This window comes from Gopherus flavomarginatus, chromosome 2 (genome assembly GCF_025201925.1).
Source record: "Gopherus flavomarginatus isolate rGopFla2 chromosome 2, rGopFla2.mat.asm, whole genome shotgun sequence".
In the NCBI taxonomy this organism is placed as follows: domain Eukaryota; kingdom Metazoa; phylum Chordata; order Testudines; family Testudinidae; genus Gopherus; species Gopherus flavomarginatus.
Window position 1 is genome coordinate 216,669,670 of NC_066618.1, and position 20,987 is coordinate 216,690,656.

Consider the following 20,987-nt stretch of genomic DNA (forward strand, 5'->3'; position numbering starts at 1 on the left):
CTTGGAGTGGCTGGGTCATTACAAAACCTAAACCTAATTTCCTGAATACTAATTTCTCCCTACTGTTACTCACACCTTCTTGTCAACTGTCTGAAATGAGCCACTCTCATTACCAGTTCAAAAGTTATTTTTCCTCCCTTGGTATCCTGCTGTCAATTGAATTGTCTCATTAGACTGACCTCACACTTGGTAAGGCAAATCACATCTTTTCCTGTATTTATACCTGCTCCTGTATTTTCCACTCCATGCATCTGATGAAGTGAGTTCTAGCCCACGAAAGCTTATGCCCAAATAAATTTGTTAGTCTCTAAGGTGCCACAAGGACTTCTCGTTTTTGCCGATACAGACTAACACAACTACCACTCTGAAACTTTTACACTGAATGTCTTCCGTACGTCATTTTAAGATAACATAAGACACATGGAAGTCTTCAAAAGGTTTTCAGCTATCGCTTGTTTTCTCATGTGGAAGGGTAACGAATATATGAGAGAAAGCAAGAGAGAAGTCATTCACCACAATGGTGAAGGTTGTGGGCCACATTCCATTCTATTACATCCTTTTACTTAAAATGCTTGTCTTTTTAGGATAAGAAAGAGGTGCTATTAGGAAACTGTACGTATAATGGAATTTGGAACCTTTTCCCTATTAGGTCACTGTTTAAGACACAATCCATGTTAATAAAGATCAGAAATTGTCACCATATGACAGATGTGGTCTCAGTACAATTGTTTCTGGACAGGCATCTGCATAATATAATTATAACCCAATCAGCCAATTATAACCCTATCAGCCTATAACCCCTCAGATGGAAGCCCCAGAACACACTAGTCCCATAAGAGAAAGAACTGTATTTCATATTCCAAGAACTGCAGTTCAGATAGATTTGTTTGAATGTAAAATTGCATACATTTGAATGAACTACTATAATTTTTTCTCTGGTTTCTCTTAAGTATTTCCATTTCATTTTTTTCTCAGACAGTAGAGTTAGATGCCAAGCCATATGCTAATGCAATGTTAATACTGAAAACTTAAGTACACAGGTCAAGAAATTAAAATGCTGAAGTTCCTGTAGCTATGATAACTCTACTATATTTAAGTATACACTATTTCACTAGGAGAGTGGTGAAGCACTGGAATGGGTTACCTAGGGAGGTGGTGGAATCTCCTTCCTTAGAGGTTTTTAAGGATAGTGACAGGCCCTGGCTGGGATGATTTAGTTGGGGATTTGTCCTGCTTTGAGCAGGGGGTTGGACTAGATGACCTCCTGAGGTCCCTTCTAACCCTGATATTCTATGATTCTATGAAGTATTCATTAAGGTATAAATAAGTCACAATCCTTAATGAAAAATATTACATATATGCATAATGTAGCCTAGTTACAAGTCTCATAACATTAACTTTTAAATGTTGAATGTTGTGTATTTATATTAACCTAAATGTTAATTTAAAAATTAGATTTAAAACATATAAAGAGCTTTAATAAATATTCATCAAGTCACCTACAAATTGTTCACCTTAAAACAGTTAAAGCCTAACATCCCAGCAGTAGACCCCTTGCACCAAATCATCCACCTGTTTCGCAAGAAGGTATCTGGAAAGGAGAAACTAAGTGGTTGTGATTAAATTGAGGATTTTTTTCCACTTTAGACAAATATTTGGTTTGCTATATGTTGAATACTGGAAACATAAAACTTTTTTGGAAACACAAGTCCTATTAGTTAGCTCAGTCAAAGCTTTCTGGTACCCTGAAAGACAAAAAGGAAGAGATTATGGGCAACATTAGTAATTCTACACTCTCAGATAAATGTAACAAACTGGATTCCTGCCTTCTCATTGTAGTCATTTGACTTAAAAAAAAAAATAAAAACTTAAGTAACCAGTTTAGCTCTTCCTGAATTCAGGTGAGAGGGGAGATAGTGTTACTTGTAGCATAGTACTTGGCCTTTTGAGCACTGCCTCTTCAGTTGGCAGCTCAGGTTGCCAATGTTACAATCTTAAATACTTTACTGAACAGACTACCTGTTCATACAGGAGCCACATTGTTGTGCAGCCTCATTCCTTCCGAAGGGTGTGGAGTAGGATTAAAGCACACTTTATAGGGGTTCTAATTGCTGATATCTAATTGACTTTATCAATAGCAACCACTTTAAAAAATAAATAAGTAACCCCTCTCTCTGTACTGCGTGACAGAACATAAAGTCTCACAGGTGTTGAGTGCTTATGAGATAAGAGAAGTCTTTACCTGTGTCCCAAGAACGTTCTTTTGAAGTAGTCTCCATGGATTTTCTATCTCGTTGTTACCTCATCATCTTGTAACAGTCTATAGTGTGTATTCACTGAATCTTTGTCTTGACTATTACTTTCCAAGTGGAAGCCTGAATACTGGAAGGTTTGCCAGAATAAAGAGTAGCATATATGTCAGCAAGTAGACTTTTTTATTCAGCTATTCCTGGGGGAGAGGGGAGAAACTTCTCGACAGTTCTAACCTCTATTCTCCAAGCAAGGTCACAAGTTTTTATTTTTGTGGTTTTATGTTACGTCGTTTTTATGTTATGTTATGTCTTTACTATGTCAGTGCTTTCTTAATAAGGATTTCATGAGATTATAACATTAAAGAATATCCTTTTTTGTGAATGGCATGCTGACACAGACATTTTTAGTTCAAAAGTTTTTTAAAATATGAATTAAACTGGTCCTTTTTTGGTAGCATGTTTGAAGAAGGCATTGAGTGGGGAGGAAATTTCATTATTCATTGGCTTCACATGTTTTATTTTTCCATTCTTAATTTTCTTTGTCATGCACTTAGCATCTGATTTTCCCCAACAGTTACATTTGGAGGGTCCCCTACATATATGAATCTTCCCTCTCCTGCACAGAGTAGATGTCTCAGATCCTCAATGACTGAATAGGAGAAGAGTGAGGAAGGCACAGAATGATGTGCATCATTCCTCAGATCATCTTAAAGAGGCTTTCTGGGAAGCTTCAGCCTGAGGAATCCCCAGCAGCATGGCTCCATTAGAACTGGGAGAATAGTAGTAGCCCCAGAAGCATGCCCTCCTTGGGGATGTAGGAACCTTAAGCGATGGTCCCTTAACATTGCTGCTTTGTGTGTATCCATGATTCTGGCCTTAATTACATGACCGGATACTGTAATATTTGAAAATTAATGTCAAATCTTTTCTGCAATTTTATATATCCACGTAGTACTGTGTACACTCCATGTCTGCAAAGTCCAAGAAAATTTTTCATATGAATAGTACACAATACCCCCTACCTTTACAGCATAATAGAGGTGAAGTATATTTTTTACAAAGGAGAAATTTCTATATTAATTTAAAAGAGAAGCAGGTGTTATTTATTAAGGATCCTGAGATAGCCAATAATGGGATCTTTATAGCTGTTCCTGAACTCAACCAAGAACTAATTCAGATATCATGGCAAGGTCCAAATAAGCGCTACCCTCTTAGTCCAGGAGCCACTACTTTCCTCCTCCACTAGTTATGTTGCAGCATTTTTTCCTCTTTCACAGATGGCAGGCAAGCATATTTCCATAGAGATTGACACCAGGAAACACTCATGGAACAAAATGACTTTTGCATCACATACACCTGAATAAATCTCATCCCTCGTGTGACTAAAACCCACTGGAATGGAAAAATGGAAACTGAGGCCATTTCCAAAGTAGGGCTTTGCAAACAACAGTGCTGCTTCCTATCTGATGGGCCAATTTTAGAATGAGTTATAAATTACCTGTGGACAAGAGAAAAGGGAGTGGTTAAATGTTATGAATTATTTTTAAAGCTTTCATAACTGAAAGGACAATTCAGCTATACAGTTGTTTTAAAAAGAGTCAAAAGATAATCCATGTTTTTTCTTTTTGCTTTCCAGGATTACAGTTGAAAATATCCAAACTGAAAAAGGAAAGGTGTTTGTAAGTACCTGTTCATATGCCAGACAGAGATATTTCATAGGAGGAAAATTTGGTATAATTAATAAACTGTAATTCCTACATGGTGAGTTGAGGACTTGAGGCCTGATCCTGCAGACACCCATGTGCATAACTTGACTCATATGAGTAGCAATGTTGACGTCAGTAATATGCATGTATAAATATTTGCAGGATCTATAACCTGAACTCCAGTTCTCCATCGCTTGCATGAGCGGTTGGTGATGCAGTCTTCTGTGGTATTTCTAAGGTGCCCATCAAGGGTGTTGATAATTCAAATATGAAAAAAAATAAGTAGGAAACCTTTTTTTAAGGTGAAGTCACTTTTGTACATTATAAAGGAGCAGCAAGTGGCATAACCATATTTTAAATTTTTGTTAGCTTAGCAGTGTACCTTTAAGTGTTGCCTCCCCTAAGCTGGGTCATAGTGATTTGTATAAAGAACTCCAGCCTGAAGTAGGGATGTAAATACCGTTTAAAAAGTTAACCGTTTAAATGGTTAAGCGGCTGGGGGTGATCGGCCAGTGCAGCTAGGGCCCCTCAGGCCGAGTGGCGCATCTGGGGGCTGTGCGGCCTGCCAGTGCGGGACAACTGGGGTCAGCTGGCTGGCTGGCCCGGGGTTAACCGTTAAGGCAGGTTAACCAGTAAGACTAATGCTTACCGGTTAACTAGTTAACCTTTTACTTCCCTAGCCTGAAGGTTTATGCACTCCTGTGCTGTGAAAAATTTATTTTTTCCTCTTTAACAATATTGAACATAGCTTATTAGACACATTAACTACAAAATGTGTATTTTAACCAAGAGAATAAAAGTAAACATAGTAAAATCCATGTACTATGTTTACAAATTTAAAACAGCTTATTTTTAGTTCTCACACCAGATGCCATAATTCAGTTAAATGCCAAATCCTATGTTAATTCAATATTATGTTTGCAAATATTAACCCCGGCTTTCAGGAAAGGAAAATGAAAGTTTCAAGAACTTGACTGCATTATAAGTAGTGTATACTATGTTTGCTATATGAAAAAATGTGTTTGTATTATAATTTTCTTTCCATAGGGGTGGGGGGGGGACTTAATTGCATTAAACACACTAAAGAAGTTAAGTTTGTCCGAGACCAATACAGGTTCGAGTAAGTTTTTGATCAAATGAGGAAAATCAAAACGTGACAGATTGAAAGTTCAAAACCACGTGGCCGTTTATTGATGGGGAAGGAGTTGCAACTTGGGCTGGGGAGGAGCGCTTTTACTAACTAACAATACTATTAGAACAAGAATATTTACACAACTTGAAACAATCTGTTTACAACCAACAACAGGAAACCAAATGATCTGTGATTAACTGCTCATCAGAAATTAGACCAGATACACCAAACTGAGTAAACTATGTACATTAACCAAATATTGTAAAGTACAACAATTAACCACATTAGCAATTAATACAACAATTTAACTTTCATATACTATATACATAACTTGGTACCAAGTAACAACAATATATACAGTTCTGTGCCAAATAAGGGAGGGAGAAAGAGAAGAGGCTAAGCAAACAGAATATTCACAGAAATTAGAATACAAATACCACACTCCAGGCGCAGCTGACCAGCAGTACAGACACCAAGGGCATGACGAATTGGCGGGACACAACACAAGCCGGTAAGATACGCAGGAGACCCTTCTGGCTGAAAGGGTGATCAGGCCTTCCAGCTAACATGTGGATACTCCTCTAGATCTTGGCGCGAGACATGGTTTTATTCGAAAGCTCTCTTACTCATGTCAGCATCTGATTGGTCCCTAGCTCCTTCGCCCTCCAGGTTCCGAGCTGGAGCCCTCCACATAAACAGGATCTGCACACGGCACACTACCCTTATGCACACGGCACGCTGGTATTTTTGCACAAGGCACTAGCCTGACCCCTAGGTAACCAGGCAAAAAGAGCGGGAAAATGCACATGGCAGTATAATGTTGCACACCGCACTAGCCTGACCCTTAGGTGACCAGGGAAAAAGAGCAATGTGACCTTTTGACCAACAATTGACCATACAGACGCCATGTTTAAGCATAGATTCATAGATTCATAGATTCTAGGGTCAGAAGGGACCAATGTGATCATCTAGTCCGACCCCCTGCACAAAGCAGGCCACAGAACCCTACCCATCCACTTCTATAACAAACCCCTAACCTATGCCTGAGTTATTGAAGTCTTCAAATTGTGGTTTGAAGACCTCAAGCTGCAGAGAATCCACCAGCAAGTGACCCATGCCCCACACTGCAGGGGAAGGTGAAAAACCTCCAGGGCCTCTGCCAATCTGCCCTGGAGGAAAATTCCCTCCCAACCCCAAATATGGCGATCAGCTAAACCCTGAGCATGTGGGCAAGACTCACCAGCCAGCACTAAGAAAAGAATTCTCTGCAGTAACTCAGATCCCATCCCATCCAACATTCCATCACCAACCACTGGGCATACTTATCTGGCGATAATCAAAGATCAGTTGCCAAAATTAGGCTCTCCCATCCTACCATCCCTTCCATAAACTTATCAAGCTTAATCTTAAAGCCAGATATGTCTTTTGCCCCCACTACTCCCCTTGGAAGGCTCTTCCAGAACTTCACTCCTCTAATGGTTAGAAACCTTCGTCTAATTTCAAGTCTAAACTTCCTAGTGTCCAGTTTATACCCATTCGTTCTTGTATCTACATTGGTACTAAGCTTAAATAATTCCTCTCCCTCCCTAATATTAATCCCTCTGATATATTTATAAAGAGCAAGCATATCCCCCCTCAGCCTTCTTTTGGCTAGGCTAAACAAGCCAAGCTCTTTGAGTCTCCTTTCATATGACAGGTTTTCCATTCCTCGGATCATCCTAGTAGCCCGTCTCTGAACCTGTTCCAGTTTGAATTCATCCTTCTTAAACATGGGAGACCAGAACTGCACACAGTATTCCAGGTGGGGTCTCACCAGCGCCTTATATAACGGTGCTAACACCTCCTTATCTTTGCTGGAAATACCTCGCCTGATGCATCCTAAAACCGCATTAGCTTTTTTCACGGCCATATCACATTGGCGGCTCATAGTCATCCTGCGATCTACCAATACCCCAAGGTCCTTCTCCTCCTCTGTTGCTTCCAACTGAGGCGTCCCCAATCTATATCTAAAGTTCTTATTATTAATCCCTAAGTGCATGACCTTGCACTTTTCACTATTAAATTTCATCCTATTACTATTACTCAAGTTTACAAGGTCGTCCAGATCTTCCTGTATGATATCCCGGTCCTTCTCCGTATTAGCAATACCCCCCAGCTTTGTGTCGTCCGTGAACTTTATTAGCACATTTCCGCTTTTTGTGCCAAGGTCAGTAATAAAAAGGTTAAATAAGATTGGTCCCAGAACCGATCCTTGAGGAACTCCACTAGTAACCTCCTTCCAGCCTGACAGTTCACCCTTCAGTACGACCCGTTGTAGTCTCCCCTTTAACCAGTTCCTTATCCACCTTTCAATTCTCATATTGATCTCCATCTTTTCTAATTTGACTAATAATTCCGCATGTGGAACCGTGTCAAATGCCTTATTGAAATCGAGGTAAAATAGGTCTACCGCATTTCCTTTGTCTAAATAGTCTGTCACCTTCTCAAAGAAGGAGATCAGGTTGGTTTGGCATGATCTGCCTTTAGTAAAACCATGTTGTACTTTGTCCCAATTACCATTGACCTCAATGTCCTTAACTACTTTCTCCTTCAAAATTTTTTCCAAGACCTTACATACTACAGATGTCAAACTAACAGGCCTATAGTTACTCGGATCACTCTTTCTCCCTTTCTTAAAGATAGGAACTACATTAGCAATTCTCCAGTCGTACGGTACAACCCCTGAGTTTACTGATTCATTAAAAATTCTCACTAACGGGCTTGCAATTTCATACGCCAGTTCCTTTAATATTCTCGGATGAAGATTGTCCGGGCCCTCCGATTTTGTCCCATTAAGCTGTTCAAGTATGGCTTCTACCTCAGATGTGGTAATGAGTAGAATATGTGGCATAGGCTTAGGGCTGCAACAAAGGTATTCTATTCTAACCAGTAATCAAAATACTCCCTATGTGCAATATGGTCAAGATATTCATTCTTTATTTTTAAATATGCAACCATAATACTCTTAACATAGTTTTCTGTATTCAGTTTCTTTGTGCTCTTCTAAAACAAATTATACCTTATGAATGTGTACTTATGTTAACTAGTTTTTCCATTGTTAATTTCAGCCACTGCATTTTTCCTAGTTATGCTATTTTGAATAAATAATTCCTCTCCTTCCTTTATAGTTGCACCTTTCAAATAGACATGAACCCTCCCCAACATTGTCCAGATTTACTCTTTAGTATCTTTATTAGTCTTCCAGTTATGTATTTATTTGTACAATGATAACTCCCAGAGGATCATCTTTCTGGTGGCTCTTTTATGACTTCCTCCAATGTATGTATCATTATGGTAGTGAGGGTCTTGGAGATCAAGGCAGATTTCCAGGGCAGCTATGCACCAAAGCCCTATAGTATGGAATTATTACTTCCCTTTTCTGTGGTGTGAAATCTCTACATGTATATCAAGATTACATTGCCCTTTTGTGCTGTCCTATTACATTGAGAAATCATGCTTAAGTTGCTGTCCACTTTCAGAACTACTACTTTTCAGTTATTTGCCATCTATCAAATTTGTTACTTGATTTGTATTTCCCCAGCTGCATTAGCTTGCATTTTTCCAAATTAAATAAAGTTTGATTTTTGTCTATAGGCCCCTGTGCATTTTGTCTATCCTCACTGGTGTTTGCAGTAAAATTTTAGTGTTGTATGCATATTCCGGCTAAACACACCCCACTTAGTTGTCATTATCCTTTCATGCTGCCAAATGTCAGGCATTTCAGTTCTGTCACACGTTCCCTTTTCTTAGCTGGTTCTTACATATCCATCTGAGCTGCTGTCCTATGTTTTGGCCACCTGTTGTCAATTTGGCACCTACTGAGTCGTCATCTGCCTGCTGCCTCTCTTGCCATTCCCTCTGCTGGATCAGGATCTGAAAAAGGCAGCTAGGAGGATTTAGCAGTGGCTTTTGAAGGAGAAGGCAGGACAGCAACATAAGGTGAGGGATGTATTATCCTCAAGCTCCCACATCTGCAGCCTGCCCATCCTTCCCCTAGCATCCTCAGCACTCTCTAAATCTCTCCAGCAACCCACGAACCCACAGCAGTACCAGCAGCCCCAGTAACCACACATACAGCTACCTCTTAGCTTCCATCTTCAGCATTCACCCAGCTTTGCCAGCCAGAGTTGCCAAGTTTTATGCAGCTGCAAGTCCTACTCCCACCTTTGATTGGACAGCGTGTGTTGACTGTCAGTTTAGGCTTCAGTTTATAGTAATGCAAATTATTTGCTACTATGCAAACATTAAATTTGTATAAAACACAATGCATGGAACAGAACAAAATTTGTCAGATTGGGCTGTGCCTTTTTAGTCCTTCAGCTTGTTTTCAGTCCATTTGACATTGGTATCAAAATGAATTCGAATTAATTTTGAGAGTAGGATTTCATGAAACACCCTGTCAGATGTTTTGTGAAAATCCAGATAGTGTATATCTACAGTTTATATGTCAAGAACAAAATAGCTTTGGCAATACAGTGACTGTGTAACTTCACAGACAATAATGGAACCAAGCTATAAATCAAATCAGACTTTTTACACTACAACACTTGTATACCATCAGTTATAGTAAGTGATTTTCAGTTGAATTATTTCTTGCTTTGTGTAATAGTTACAAATATCTTGAAAAATCAAATTAAGCACCACCCTTTTTATTTATTATTATGTACAGCTTCCAAAAATATATTTAGATGTGCTTCAGTTCCAGTCTAAAATTGTGAGATTGACTGTTGGTGCTGTTACTGACTTAATCCTGACCTGTTTCTACATCCGTGTAAAATGAAGTTTACATTCTTGAGTAGTTTAGTCTCTAGAAGATTTGTATTATTGATGATATTTTGTTGTGATTTAATACATATCAAACCAAATGGCGTAATTATTGTTTGCTGGAGTCGTTCTACAAGTACCACATTGTAGATACAATAATCTTACATAGGGGTTTTTGTTTTCCCTGATGCTTTTGAATAGCTGAGGTTTAATATTTCAGACTTGATAACCACCCTGACAATGAGCTCCTTATGTTGTATCCTGGTTCAGTGTTGGAACTAATGATCTTGTAAATGCAGGGTCAGAGACTATTAATTACAAAGACTAGCTTCTTAGCCAAATTGTCAGTCACTCTTGTCAAGCAGTACCCAAATCCTGAAAACTTCTTTCTGTTCCTTCCATTGTATTTCTTTAAAACATGAACATAAAGTTTAGGATCAAATCACTAAATCTGCTGAGTTTTAAAAGGAGATGGAAGTGTACTTTTATATATTCTTTTAAGTATTTTATGTAAAACAGGATTCAGGTCTATAGTTTGGTAATTTAAAGATGACCTATAAATGACTTTTAAAAATTAGATTTATTCCTTTTTTGCATGTTTATGAATCTCATAGACTTTAAGGCTAGAAGGAGCCGTCATGATCATCTATTCCAGTGGTCACCAACCAGTAGATTGCGATCAACTGGTCGATCCTGGAGCCTCTGCCAGTAGGTCTTGATTTCCAGCCACTAAAAGTCCAGCGGCACAGCAGGACTAAGGCTGGCCCTGTGCTGCTCCCAGAAGCAACTGGCATGTCTCTGGAGCACCTAGGCAGGGGAGGCCGGCAGCTCCACGCGCTGCCTCTGCCCCCCAGTGCCGACTCCGCAGCTCTTATTGGCCAGAAACTGCGGCTAGGAGAGATGTGAGGGTGGCATTTGCGGCCCTGGCGGTGGGAGGGGGCAAGCACCTCACACCCCCTCCTGCACCATAGCCCCTTCCTGCACCCAAACTTCCTCCCAGACCCTGCACCCCAACTCCTTCCTGCATCCCAATCCCCTGACCCAGGCTTAGCCCAGAACCCTCTCCCACACTCCGATCCCCTCAGCCCCTGCCCAGAGCCTGCACTCCTTCCTGCCTCAGCCTGGTGAAAGTGAATGAAGGTGGGGGAGAGCGAGCGATGGAGGGAGTGGGGAATGGAGTGAGCAGGGCAGGCAGATCCTGAGTTGATCTTAAATTTAAAAAGTGATCTTGTGCATAAAAGGGTTGGAGATCACTGATCTTGTCTGACCTCCTGAACACTGCAGGCCACAGAACCTCACCCATCTACTCCTGTATTAGACCCATAACTTCTTGCTAAGTTACTGAAGTTCTCAAATCATGATTTAAAGACTTCAAGTTACAGAGAATCCATTGTTTACACTGCAAATGACCCATGTCCCATGCTGCAGAGGAAGATGAAATACCCCAGGGTCTCTACCAATGTGACCTAGGGGAAAATTCCTTCCCAACTCCAAGTATGGTGATCAGGTGGACCCTGAGCATGTGAACAAGACCCATGAGCCAGAATTCTCTGTAGTAGCTCAGAGCCCTCACCATTACCACCAGCCTTTGGAGATGCAGTATTTGCTACTAGCAGTTGCAGATTGACTACATGCCATTATAGGCAGTCTCATCATGCTATTCCCTCCAAACATTTATCAAACTCGGTCTTGAAGCCAGTTAGGATTTTTGCCCCCCAGTACTTTCTTGGAAGGCTGTTCCAGAACTTCACTCCTCTGATGAGTAGAAATCTTCATCTAATTCGAAGCCTAAACTTCTTGATGATATCCATTTGTTCTTGTGTCAACATTGGCGCTTAACTTAAATAATTCCTTCCCCATCTTGGTATTTATCTCAATCATGTATTTATAGAGAGCAATCATAATCCCCCGCCGTCTTCTTTTGATTAAGCTAAATAAGCCAAGCTGTCTCAATCTCCTCTGATAAGGTAGGTTTTCCATTCCTTGGATCATCCTGGTAGCCCTTTTCTGTATATGTTCCAGTTTGACTTCATCTTTCTTAAACATGAGAGACCAGAATTGCGCACACAATTCCAGATGAGATGTCACCAGTGCCTTGTATAGTAGTACTAACACTTCCTTGTCTATACTGGAAATACCTGACCTGATACATCCTATGACTACATTAGCCTTTTTCAAGGCTGCATCACACTGGCAGCTCATAGTCATCCTGTGATCAACCAGTACACTCAGGTCTTTCCCCCTCCCCTATCGCTTCCAACTGATAAGTCCCCAGCCTACAGCAAAAATGCTTGTTGTTCCCAAAGTTCATGGCCTTGCACTTTGCACTATTAAATTTCATCCCATTTCTATTACTCCAGGTAAACAGGATGAAGCTCAATAAAGATAAATGCAAAGTGCTCCACTTAGGAAGGAACAATCAGTTTCACACATACAGAATGGGAAGAGACTATCTAGGAAGGAGTATGGCAGAAAGAGATCTAGGGGTCATAGTGGACCACAAGCTTAATATGAGTCAACAGTGTGATACTGTTGCAAAAAAAAGCAAACGTGATTCTGAGATGCATTAACAGGTGTGTTGTAAACAAAACACAAGAAGTCATTCTTCCGCTTTACTCTGCGCTGGTTAGGCCTCAGCTGGAGTATTGTGTCCAGTTCTGGGCACCGCATTTCAAGAAAGATGTGGAGAAATTGGAGAGGGTCCAGAGAAGAGCAACAAGAATGATTAAAGGTCTTGAGAACATGACCTATGAAGGAAGGCTGAAGGAATTGTGTTTGTTTAGTTTGGAAAAGAGAAGACTGAGAGGGGACATGATAGCAGTTTTCAGGTATCTAAAAGGGTGTCATCAGGAGGAGGGAGAAAACTTGTTCACCTTAGCCTCCAATGATAGAACAAGAAGCAATGGGCTTAAACTGCAGCAAGAGAGATTTAGGTTGGACATTAGGAAAAAGTTCCTAACTGTCAGGGTAGTTAAACACTGGAATAGATTGCCTAGGGAAGTTGTGGAATCTCCATCTCTGGAGATATTTAAGAGTAGGTTAGATAAATGTCTATTAGGGGTGGTCTAGACAGTATTTGGTCCTGCCATGAGGGCAGGGGACTGGACTCGATGACCCCTCGAGGTCCCTTCTAGTCCTAGAGTGTATGAGTCTATGAGATTTCAAGGTCATCCAGATTTTCTTTTATGATACTCCGTGTTGGCAATACCTCCCAATTTCATGTTGTCTTCAAACTTTATTAACACACACCCACTTTTTATGCCACTATAATTAATTAAAATGTTAAATAAGATAAGGTCCCAAGACGGATCCCTGAGGAACTCCACTAGTAACCTCAGTCCAGCCTGACAGTTCATCCTTCAGGCATGAGCCATTGTAGTCTCTCCTTTAACCAGTTCCTTATCCACCTTTCAGTTCTCATATTAATCCCCATCTTCTCCATTTTAATTCGAACTTTCCCATGTGGAACTGTATCCAATGCCTTACTAAAATCCAGGTAGATTAGATCTACTGCATATCGTAGGCCTGAAAGGTGGTGGTGGGGGGAACGGGGCAGGGGCTTCCCCCTTAAATATCAGGAATATCTAGACTACTTGTCCCTGGCTTTTCACTCCACAAGGAGATAAGAGTCTGTATTAGTGCTTTTTTAGGGGCATTTGCAAGATCAGGCCCTTCAGACCGTAAATTCCTTACACGAGAGGATAATTTAATTGTATTGTAAAGCACTATTTGGATCTATGATAGCGATTTGAGTAATAAGTGAAGTTGAAAGCATTCAAGGTATTAATTTGTTTTAAAATTCTAAATCAATAAAAGAAGAAAATCTGGGTAGTACACTGCAGAAGCATCTTCCTACCACATTTGTGAATGCCAGTCTCCAGCAGCCCAAAATCAGTGACTTGTAAAATGTATTTGAAAACATCTAAAGAGACAGCATCAACTTGAAAATTGTATATGTCTAAAAAAGCCCCCAAAACGCTATATTGACTAGTTACAGGTAGCCCCCAAGATAACAGAAAGGCATACAATGAGAGGGAGAGAGTGCCTCTGTCCATCTTGCTTTTTACTGCAGCTTGCTGGCATGGAAGTGTAGGGCTTTTTATTATGCAGGAGGCAGGCTAGAGGCAGAAATGTAGCAGCCTGCCTGCTAGTTAATCATTCTCTGAGGCAGAAATGTAGCAGTCTGCCTACGTAGTAACATTGTTAATGTTTCTATTGTTAGTTAACTGTTCCCATGCTCTGTCAATTCCCCCAGGAGCATAAAACCTGTGAAAGTTTTAAGGTCCCTACATTGCTCGAGTGATGTAAAGGAGCCTTATTATAAATGACAGTAAGGGAATCCTCAGCTAGGAAGATCTCTGTGTTTTCTCACTTTTTTTCCTGTGCAAAAGTGCCACAATGGGGTTATAGTACATCTCAGGATTTATTTTACTTACCCATTTAAAAAAAATACTAAGGGCAAATAAAATATTTACCAAGCAGCCAATAAAATGTCAGGACAGTCAGAACCAAGCACTTCCCGAAGTACCCAGCCAGGTCCAGGACAATGAATAGCAAAACTGTATGACTTTCATGTGTGAAAGTCTGAGCAATTTAAAATGACATTCTACTTTTTTCCTTCTCTTTGGATTTCTGTAATGTAATTTAAATCCAGGGTTATAACTGGAATGCAGGGTATTTAGTTACCAAGTGTTTGTAACTTAGTTTTCGTGTGTTTTGGAAATGCTAAATAGTTATTGAGACTTTTTTTCTGTATTGTAGTTTAAATAAATTACCAAAACAAATGAAACTGGTGTGATTATATTGCTTTATTTTGACAAAATATGCAAAATTTTGAATTTGTTGGTGCTGAATTTGTATTTTTCTTGGTGCAGAATCCCCCCAGAAGTAGTGTGTAAGGTGCCATAATTTGGGTGACTTTTGTCTGGTTTATTTGGAGATTTGTAGAAAAATTTTGCTTTGGCCCCAGATCTAACCTACCACTTTTAATGGCCCTTTTAGTGGCATAACTCTTTTTGTGGGTTTAAATGGGGGAAGTGTCCAAAATCAGACATTAGTGGAAATTCAGTTGCAACATGAGCTATGGAGTACCTACTATTTCTGTATAATTCAAACATTATCTTAAGTTACCAGCCATTCACAATAAACACATGCAAGTATTTCATTTATTGTTTTCAACTTAATATTTTTGCTGATTATCAATCACACTTCTCAGATAGAAGAAATATTACAGAGAGCAAAGTTGCCATAACCATAAGCAGAATTATCTATTGAAACTTAATAGCTTTTAGTCACAACGGAAGAGTTTTTTTAATCTATTTCTAAAAGTATTTACCTGTTGCTCCTTTATTTTAGGGATGCAGAGAGGCTTGAAGAGTTTTATACCAAAAATCAGCAGCTGAGAGAGCAACAGAAAGGACTTCATGACACTATCAAAGTTTTAGAAGACAGGTGAGTGAGGTTTTTTGTTTTGTTTTTGTTTTGCTGGGGGGAGAGGAGAGAAGGGCTGGACCAAATTTTTTTCATGTATACTCAGAACATCATAGTTAAAGGGAGAGGTAGAAAGTGAAAATCCTCTTACATACACCTCTACCCCAATATAACGTGACCCGATATAACACAAATTTAGATATAACGTAGTAAAGCAGTGCTCCAGGGGGGTGCGGGGCGGGTTTGTGCACTCCGGCAGACCAGAGCAAGTTTGATATAACATGGTTTCACCTATAACGTGGTAAGATTTTTTGGCTTCCAAAGACAGTGTTATATCAGGGTAGAGGTGTAATTGTATTTTTTCACAGGTACCACAGTGCTTGGTGCAATACAGATACATAGAAAAGAAAGAGGTCAACCTGGAAACAATGTGGCAACTTCTAAACAAATTCATATCCTCTACAAAAATTGCTGTAAGAGGTGTAAATTAAATGGGAAATTGAGAATTTAGCACGTTTGAAGATTGACAAAACTCCAGAGCAAGACAAGATCCTGCCCAGGATTCTAAAGGAAATGGCAAAATAAACTAGAAAGCATTTATTAGATTATATTTTCTATTTTAAAAGTCTCATGACAACTGATTAGACATCCTTACAGTAGATTATGATTTTCAGGGTTCTTTTCAATCTCCTTTAAGCTTTGTCTTTTTCTCCCAATCTTTTCTCATACTCAGCTGTTCACTGATCACTACTTGCTCCATTCTGTTTTTTCCTTTAAGTTTGGATGTCATGTGGCTTGTTTGTTTAACCTATTAGTATTGAACAAAACTAGTATGCATAAAATTATCTCAAATCTCCTATTAGTCTTTAAAAGTGTCTGGGACCAGTATTATGTTACTTGTGTATAAAACTCACTACTTAAAGGCTTTTAGAATGCATTGAAAGCAGGAGTTCATAATATATTGGGACTATTTTCCTACTTATCTGCTAGCTGAAAATCCACAACAAGGTAAAAGCCTTGTAGTTTGCTTTATACCTGTAAATTCTTTGTAAAGGGGAATAAGACCATTCAATAGTGTAAGGTACTGAACTTTTGACCCTGCATGGACAAAGTAAAGAGATACAAATGGATGAACTTGCCAGGTTACTTAGCAGACAAGGCACTCTTGTTCTGAAAAATCAAGAGTATTTAAGACTGTTTGATTCAAGGAGGACAACCGTATTACAAACATCAGTTTTACCTTTCAGAATACCATGTGTTTAATGTGGTTATGATAAGAAGAGAGACTACTAAACCATCCTTTTTACAGTCATTATCCATTGCTGTAATATCAAACATAATCAGTTTAAAAGCCAAGATGAGCATTAGCCCTAAGAAAAATCAACCTAAGATCTGAAAATTCAGCTGTATTCTTTCTGCTTCTTAAGTTACCAGGAATAAATTCTTATTGCAGAAATACAGTATTAACTGGCAATTATTTTGATAACCCAAGTAAAACAGAATCCAACTCTGTGTTCCATAACACTTTTGGTTCTTCATTGCTAACAATAGTAAACAAACACTTGGTTTTGCCTACAAAGTGAACAAATATAATGTAATAGGGAGAGAATATGTCAAGTAAAAAAGTGATATTCAGACAAAATCCTTTTCTGACCACAAATATACTTTAAGGGCCTGGTCCAAAGCCCATTGAAATCGGTGGAAACATTGACTTCGGAGACTTTGGATCAGACCCTAAGTATGTGTGTCTGAGTTATTGGTTACATGGGGTAATTATTCCATACTGAGTGGTTATTATTGATTACTGGTACAACTTGCATATTCTTTTGCTTCATTTATCATGTTCATATTTTATGTTCGTGTGTCTTATTTTTGCATAATTTTGGACAATTTTTAGATAGAAAATAATAGCTAAACATTAGAATTACAATTATTAAATGTCTAATGCTTCATTAAACTGAGGCTTACAAGAAAGTGATCTACTTATTTATTTACCTTGCGTTCGGTGAGCTGCTCATTTAAGTGGAGCGAAGAGGTTGAATGTTGGTAGAGAGAGGTGTAAGAACAACAGAGTTGAACCTCTTGGTTTTGCAGTGGCAATAAGCAGGAGGGTTTCATGGCGTTGTACAGCATAGTGTGTGTAACTTAACGTTACTTATAAAAGTAACTCCTTTTATATATTATAGAATTGTATTGTATATTATAACCCTGATCGCTTTGCTTGTATGTTGTATCATTCTTTTTAGATTGTATGCTTAAGAGGATGTCTCTTGCCGTGTGTTTGAAAATTGCCTAACACATTTTGGATGCTGCTGAAATAACTGGAATGCATATATACAAATATTAATATAGGCTCTCACTGAAATAAATCAGCATTCTTCACTAAATGGAAATAACTTGATAGGTGTTTCAAAAAACCCATTTTGAAAATTTGTGTATATAATTACACAAACTCACATAGACTACATGTAGTAATTTTCTCATCTCATAATTCCTTGGCTATTTAACATATGACTAATTACTGAAGTCTTCTTTTAAATCTCAGTGCAAAGTAAATGTTCAATTCTGTTTATGTACCGTTATTCAAGTATCAATACATCAAAATATGGAATGTCTTCAATTAGCAACCTTCTGCATAGTTGTCAACAGCTTACTACTTCTATTGTTTCAAAAGCCAATTAAGTACCAATGTCTGACTTACGTATGACTAGAGCTCTACCAAATTCGTGGCTATGAAAAATGCGTCACAGACCATGACATATGCTTTCCCCCCACCCATGAAATCTGGTCTTTTGTGTGCTTTTACCCTGTACTATACAGATTTCATGGGGGAGACAAGCATTTCTCAAATTAGGGGTCCTGATCCAAAAGAGAGTTTCAGGGGGGTCACAAGGTTATTTTAGGGAGGTTTTGGTATTTCCACCCTTGCTTCTGCACTGCCTTCAGAACTGGGCAGCCAGATAGTGGTGGCTGTTGGCCAGGCACCCAGGGGCGGCTCTAGGTATTTTGCCGCCCCAAGCATGGCAGGCAGGCTGCCTTCGGCGGCTTGCCTGCAGGAGGTCCCAGGTCCCGCGGATTTGGCGGCTTGCCTGTGGTAGGTCCGCTGAAGCCGCAGGACCAGCGGACCCTCCGCAGCCAGGCTGCCAAAGGCAGCCTGCCTGCTGCTTCGCGGCAACCGGCAGAGCACCCCCCATGGCTTGCCACCCCAAGCACGCACTTGGCGTGCTGGTGCCTGGAGCCGCCCCTGCAGGCGCCCATCTCTGAAGGCAGCACCCCCACCATCAGCAGTGCAGAGGTTAGGGTGGCAATACCATACCATGCCTGTCATAAACAGATGGTTACGAGTCAATGTCTCTTTTACCTGTAAAGGGTTAAGAAGCTCAGTGAACCTGGCTGACACCTGACCAGAGGACCAATGGGGGGACAAGATACTTTCAAATGTTGGTGGAGGGAAGTCTTTGTTTGTGCTTTTTGTTTGGTTCGTTGTTTGCTCTTGCGTCTAAGAGGGACCAGACGTACACCCAGGTTTTTCCCAATCTTTCTGAATCAGTCTTTCATGTTTCAAAATTGTAAGTATAGCCAGGCAAGGCGGATTAGTCTTATGTTTGTTGTCTTAACTTGTAAATGTGTCTTTTTGCTGGAAGGATTTTTACCTCTGTTTGCTGTAACTTTGAATCTCAGGCGGGGGTGGGGGGAGTCCCTCTAGTCTATATGAATCTGAGTACCCTGTAAAGCATTTTCCATCCTGATTTTACAGAGATAAATTTTACCTTTTCTTTCTTTAATTAAAAGCTTTCTTTTTAAGAACCTGATTGATTTTTCCTTGTTTTAGAATCCAAGGGATTGAGTCTAAACTCACCAGGGATTGGTGGGGGGAAAGGAGGGGGCGATTATTAATTCTTCCTTGTTTTAAGATCCAAGAAGTTGGATCGTTGTGAAGCTTCCCAAGGCAACCCAGGGAGGGGAAAGTCTGGGGGGAAAAGGAGGGGATGGTTAATTTCTCCTTGTAAAGACCCAAGGGGTTTGGGTTTTGGGTTCCCCAGCGAAGGTTTTGAGGGAACAGAAGTGTGCTAGACACAGACTTCTGGCTGGTGGCAGTGTTACCAGATCTAAGCTAGGAATTAAGCTTAGAAGGGTCCATGCAGGTCCCCCACATTTTTACTCTAAAATTCAAAGTAGGAGAAAAAACCTTGACATGGTGAGTAGCGTTGGGATTTCTAGGACCCAAAAGCCAGTAGGATGTGTTTTTCTCTCTTTTCTAGCTGCTTGGAAAGCAGCCTGAGGGCAGAGGTGTTAAGTTTTTTTAACAAGGATCTTTGTTAAGAGGAGGCTTCAAGCTGTGAGCCAGCAGACAGCCAGCAAAAGGCATTTACAAGTGAATTGTTTTCTTTCTTTCTATCTCTCGGGTATAGCTAGTTAGAAAATCTCTGTTAACCAAGCAGCCTGAGCTGCAGAGAGGTGCGGGCAGCACAAGAAAGCAGAAAAATGAGTGCCAAGAAAGCAGTTAAACAGGAAATGGCTAGGCTGGACGGAGAAGAAAAAGCCAAAGAGGCTGCCCACAGAAGAGCTATAGAGATGAAAGGAAAAGAGCTGGAGATGAAACAAAAAGGAATAGAAATAAAACAAAAAGAAATGGAAGAGAGGGAAAGAGAGAGAAAGCATGAACTGGACTTAGCACAGGCTAGGCCGGATGTACCAGCCAACCCTAACAACCCTTCTCCAGGTACTGTTCCCCATCCCAGGAAATTCCCCACCTACAAGGCAGGTGACGATACTGAGGCCTTATTAGAAAATTTTGAAAGGGCCTGCCTTGGGTACAACATCTCTACAGACCAGTACGTGATAGAGCTGAGGCCACACCTTAGTGGACCCTTAGCAGAGGTGGCGGCTGAAATGCCTAGGGAAAACATGAACGATTATAAACTTTTTCAAACCAAGGCCAGAATCAGAATGGGGCTAACACCTGAGCATGCCCGTCGGCGCTTCAGAGCCCTAAGGTGGAAACCAGATGTGTCATTTACCCGACACGCCTATCACATTGGAAAGAATTGGGATGCCTGGATATCAGGAGCAAATGCTAACTCTCTGGCAGAGCTGTCCTTCCTAATGCAAATGGAGCAGTTCTTAGATGGTGTTTCTGAGGAAATAGAAAGGTACATCCTAGATGGGAAGCCCAAAACTGTAACCGAGGCTGGGGAAATTGGAACCAGATGGGTGGAAGTGGCAGAAAAGAAAAAAGCTACTAGCACGGGGAGCAAATATCACAGGGGGCAAACAGAAAATAAACCCTGTCACCGAGGGCAACCCAAGACCCCACCTACAACCCAAGGAAAGCCCCAGACACCCTATTGTCCCACCTCACCAGTCTCCAGCAACCCACCTCGGCCCAGTGACCAGTCAGCTGGGCGATGTTTTAAATGTAATGAACTGGGACATATATAGGCCAACTGCCCCAAGAACCCCAACCGAGTGCAGTTCATTACACCACAATCACACCAAAGATCCCGAGGCCCAAATGCCTCTCAGATACCCTCGGAGCGAAGGGAGACTTTGAGAGTGGGCGGAAAGAAGGGGGCACAAGTGTCAGCTATCCACCAATCCTTATTGGACCCCAAATTCATCAATCCAGAGGCCCAAGTGACAATTTACCCCTTCATGTGAAAA

General features: G+C 40.3%; 1 protein-coding gene across 4 annotated transcripts in view; it reads left to right on the forward strand.

Moving 5' to 3' along the window:
- Positions 1-20,987, forward strand: part of RBBP8 (RB binding protein 8, endonuclease) — a 78,033-nt gene that overhangs the window by 15,712 nt on the left and 41,334 nt on the right. For all 4 annotated transcript variants that reach the window (XM_050939208.1, XM_050939207.1, XM_050939210.1 and 1 more), the window contains 2 exons: positions 3,889-3,931; positions 15,249-15,344. In XM_050939208.1, the coding sequence (XP_050795165.1) occupies positions 3,889-3,931; positions 15,249-15,344 (139 nt within the window). The remainder of the gene's footprint in view (positions 1-3,888; positions 3,932-15,248; positions 15,345-20,987) is intronic.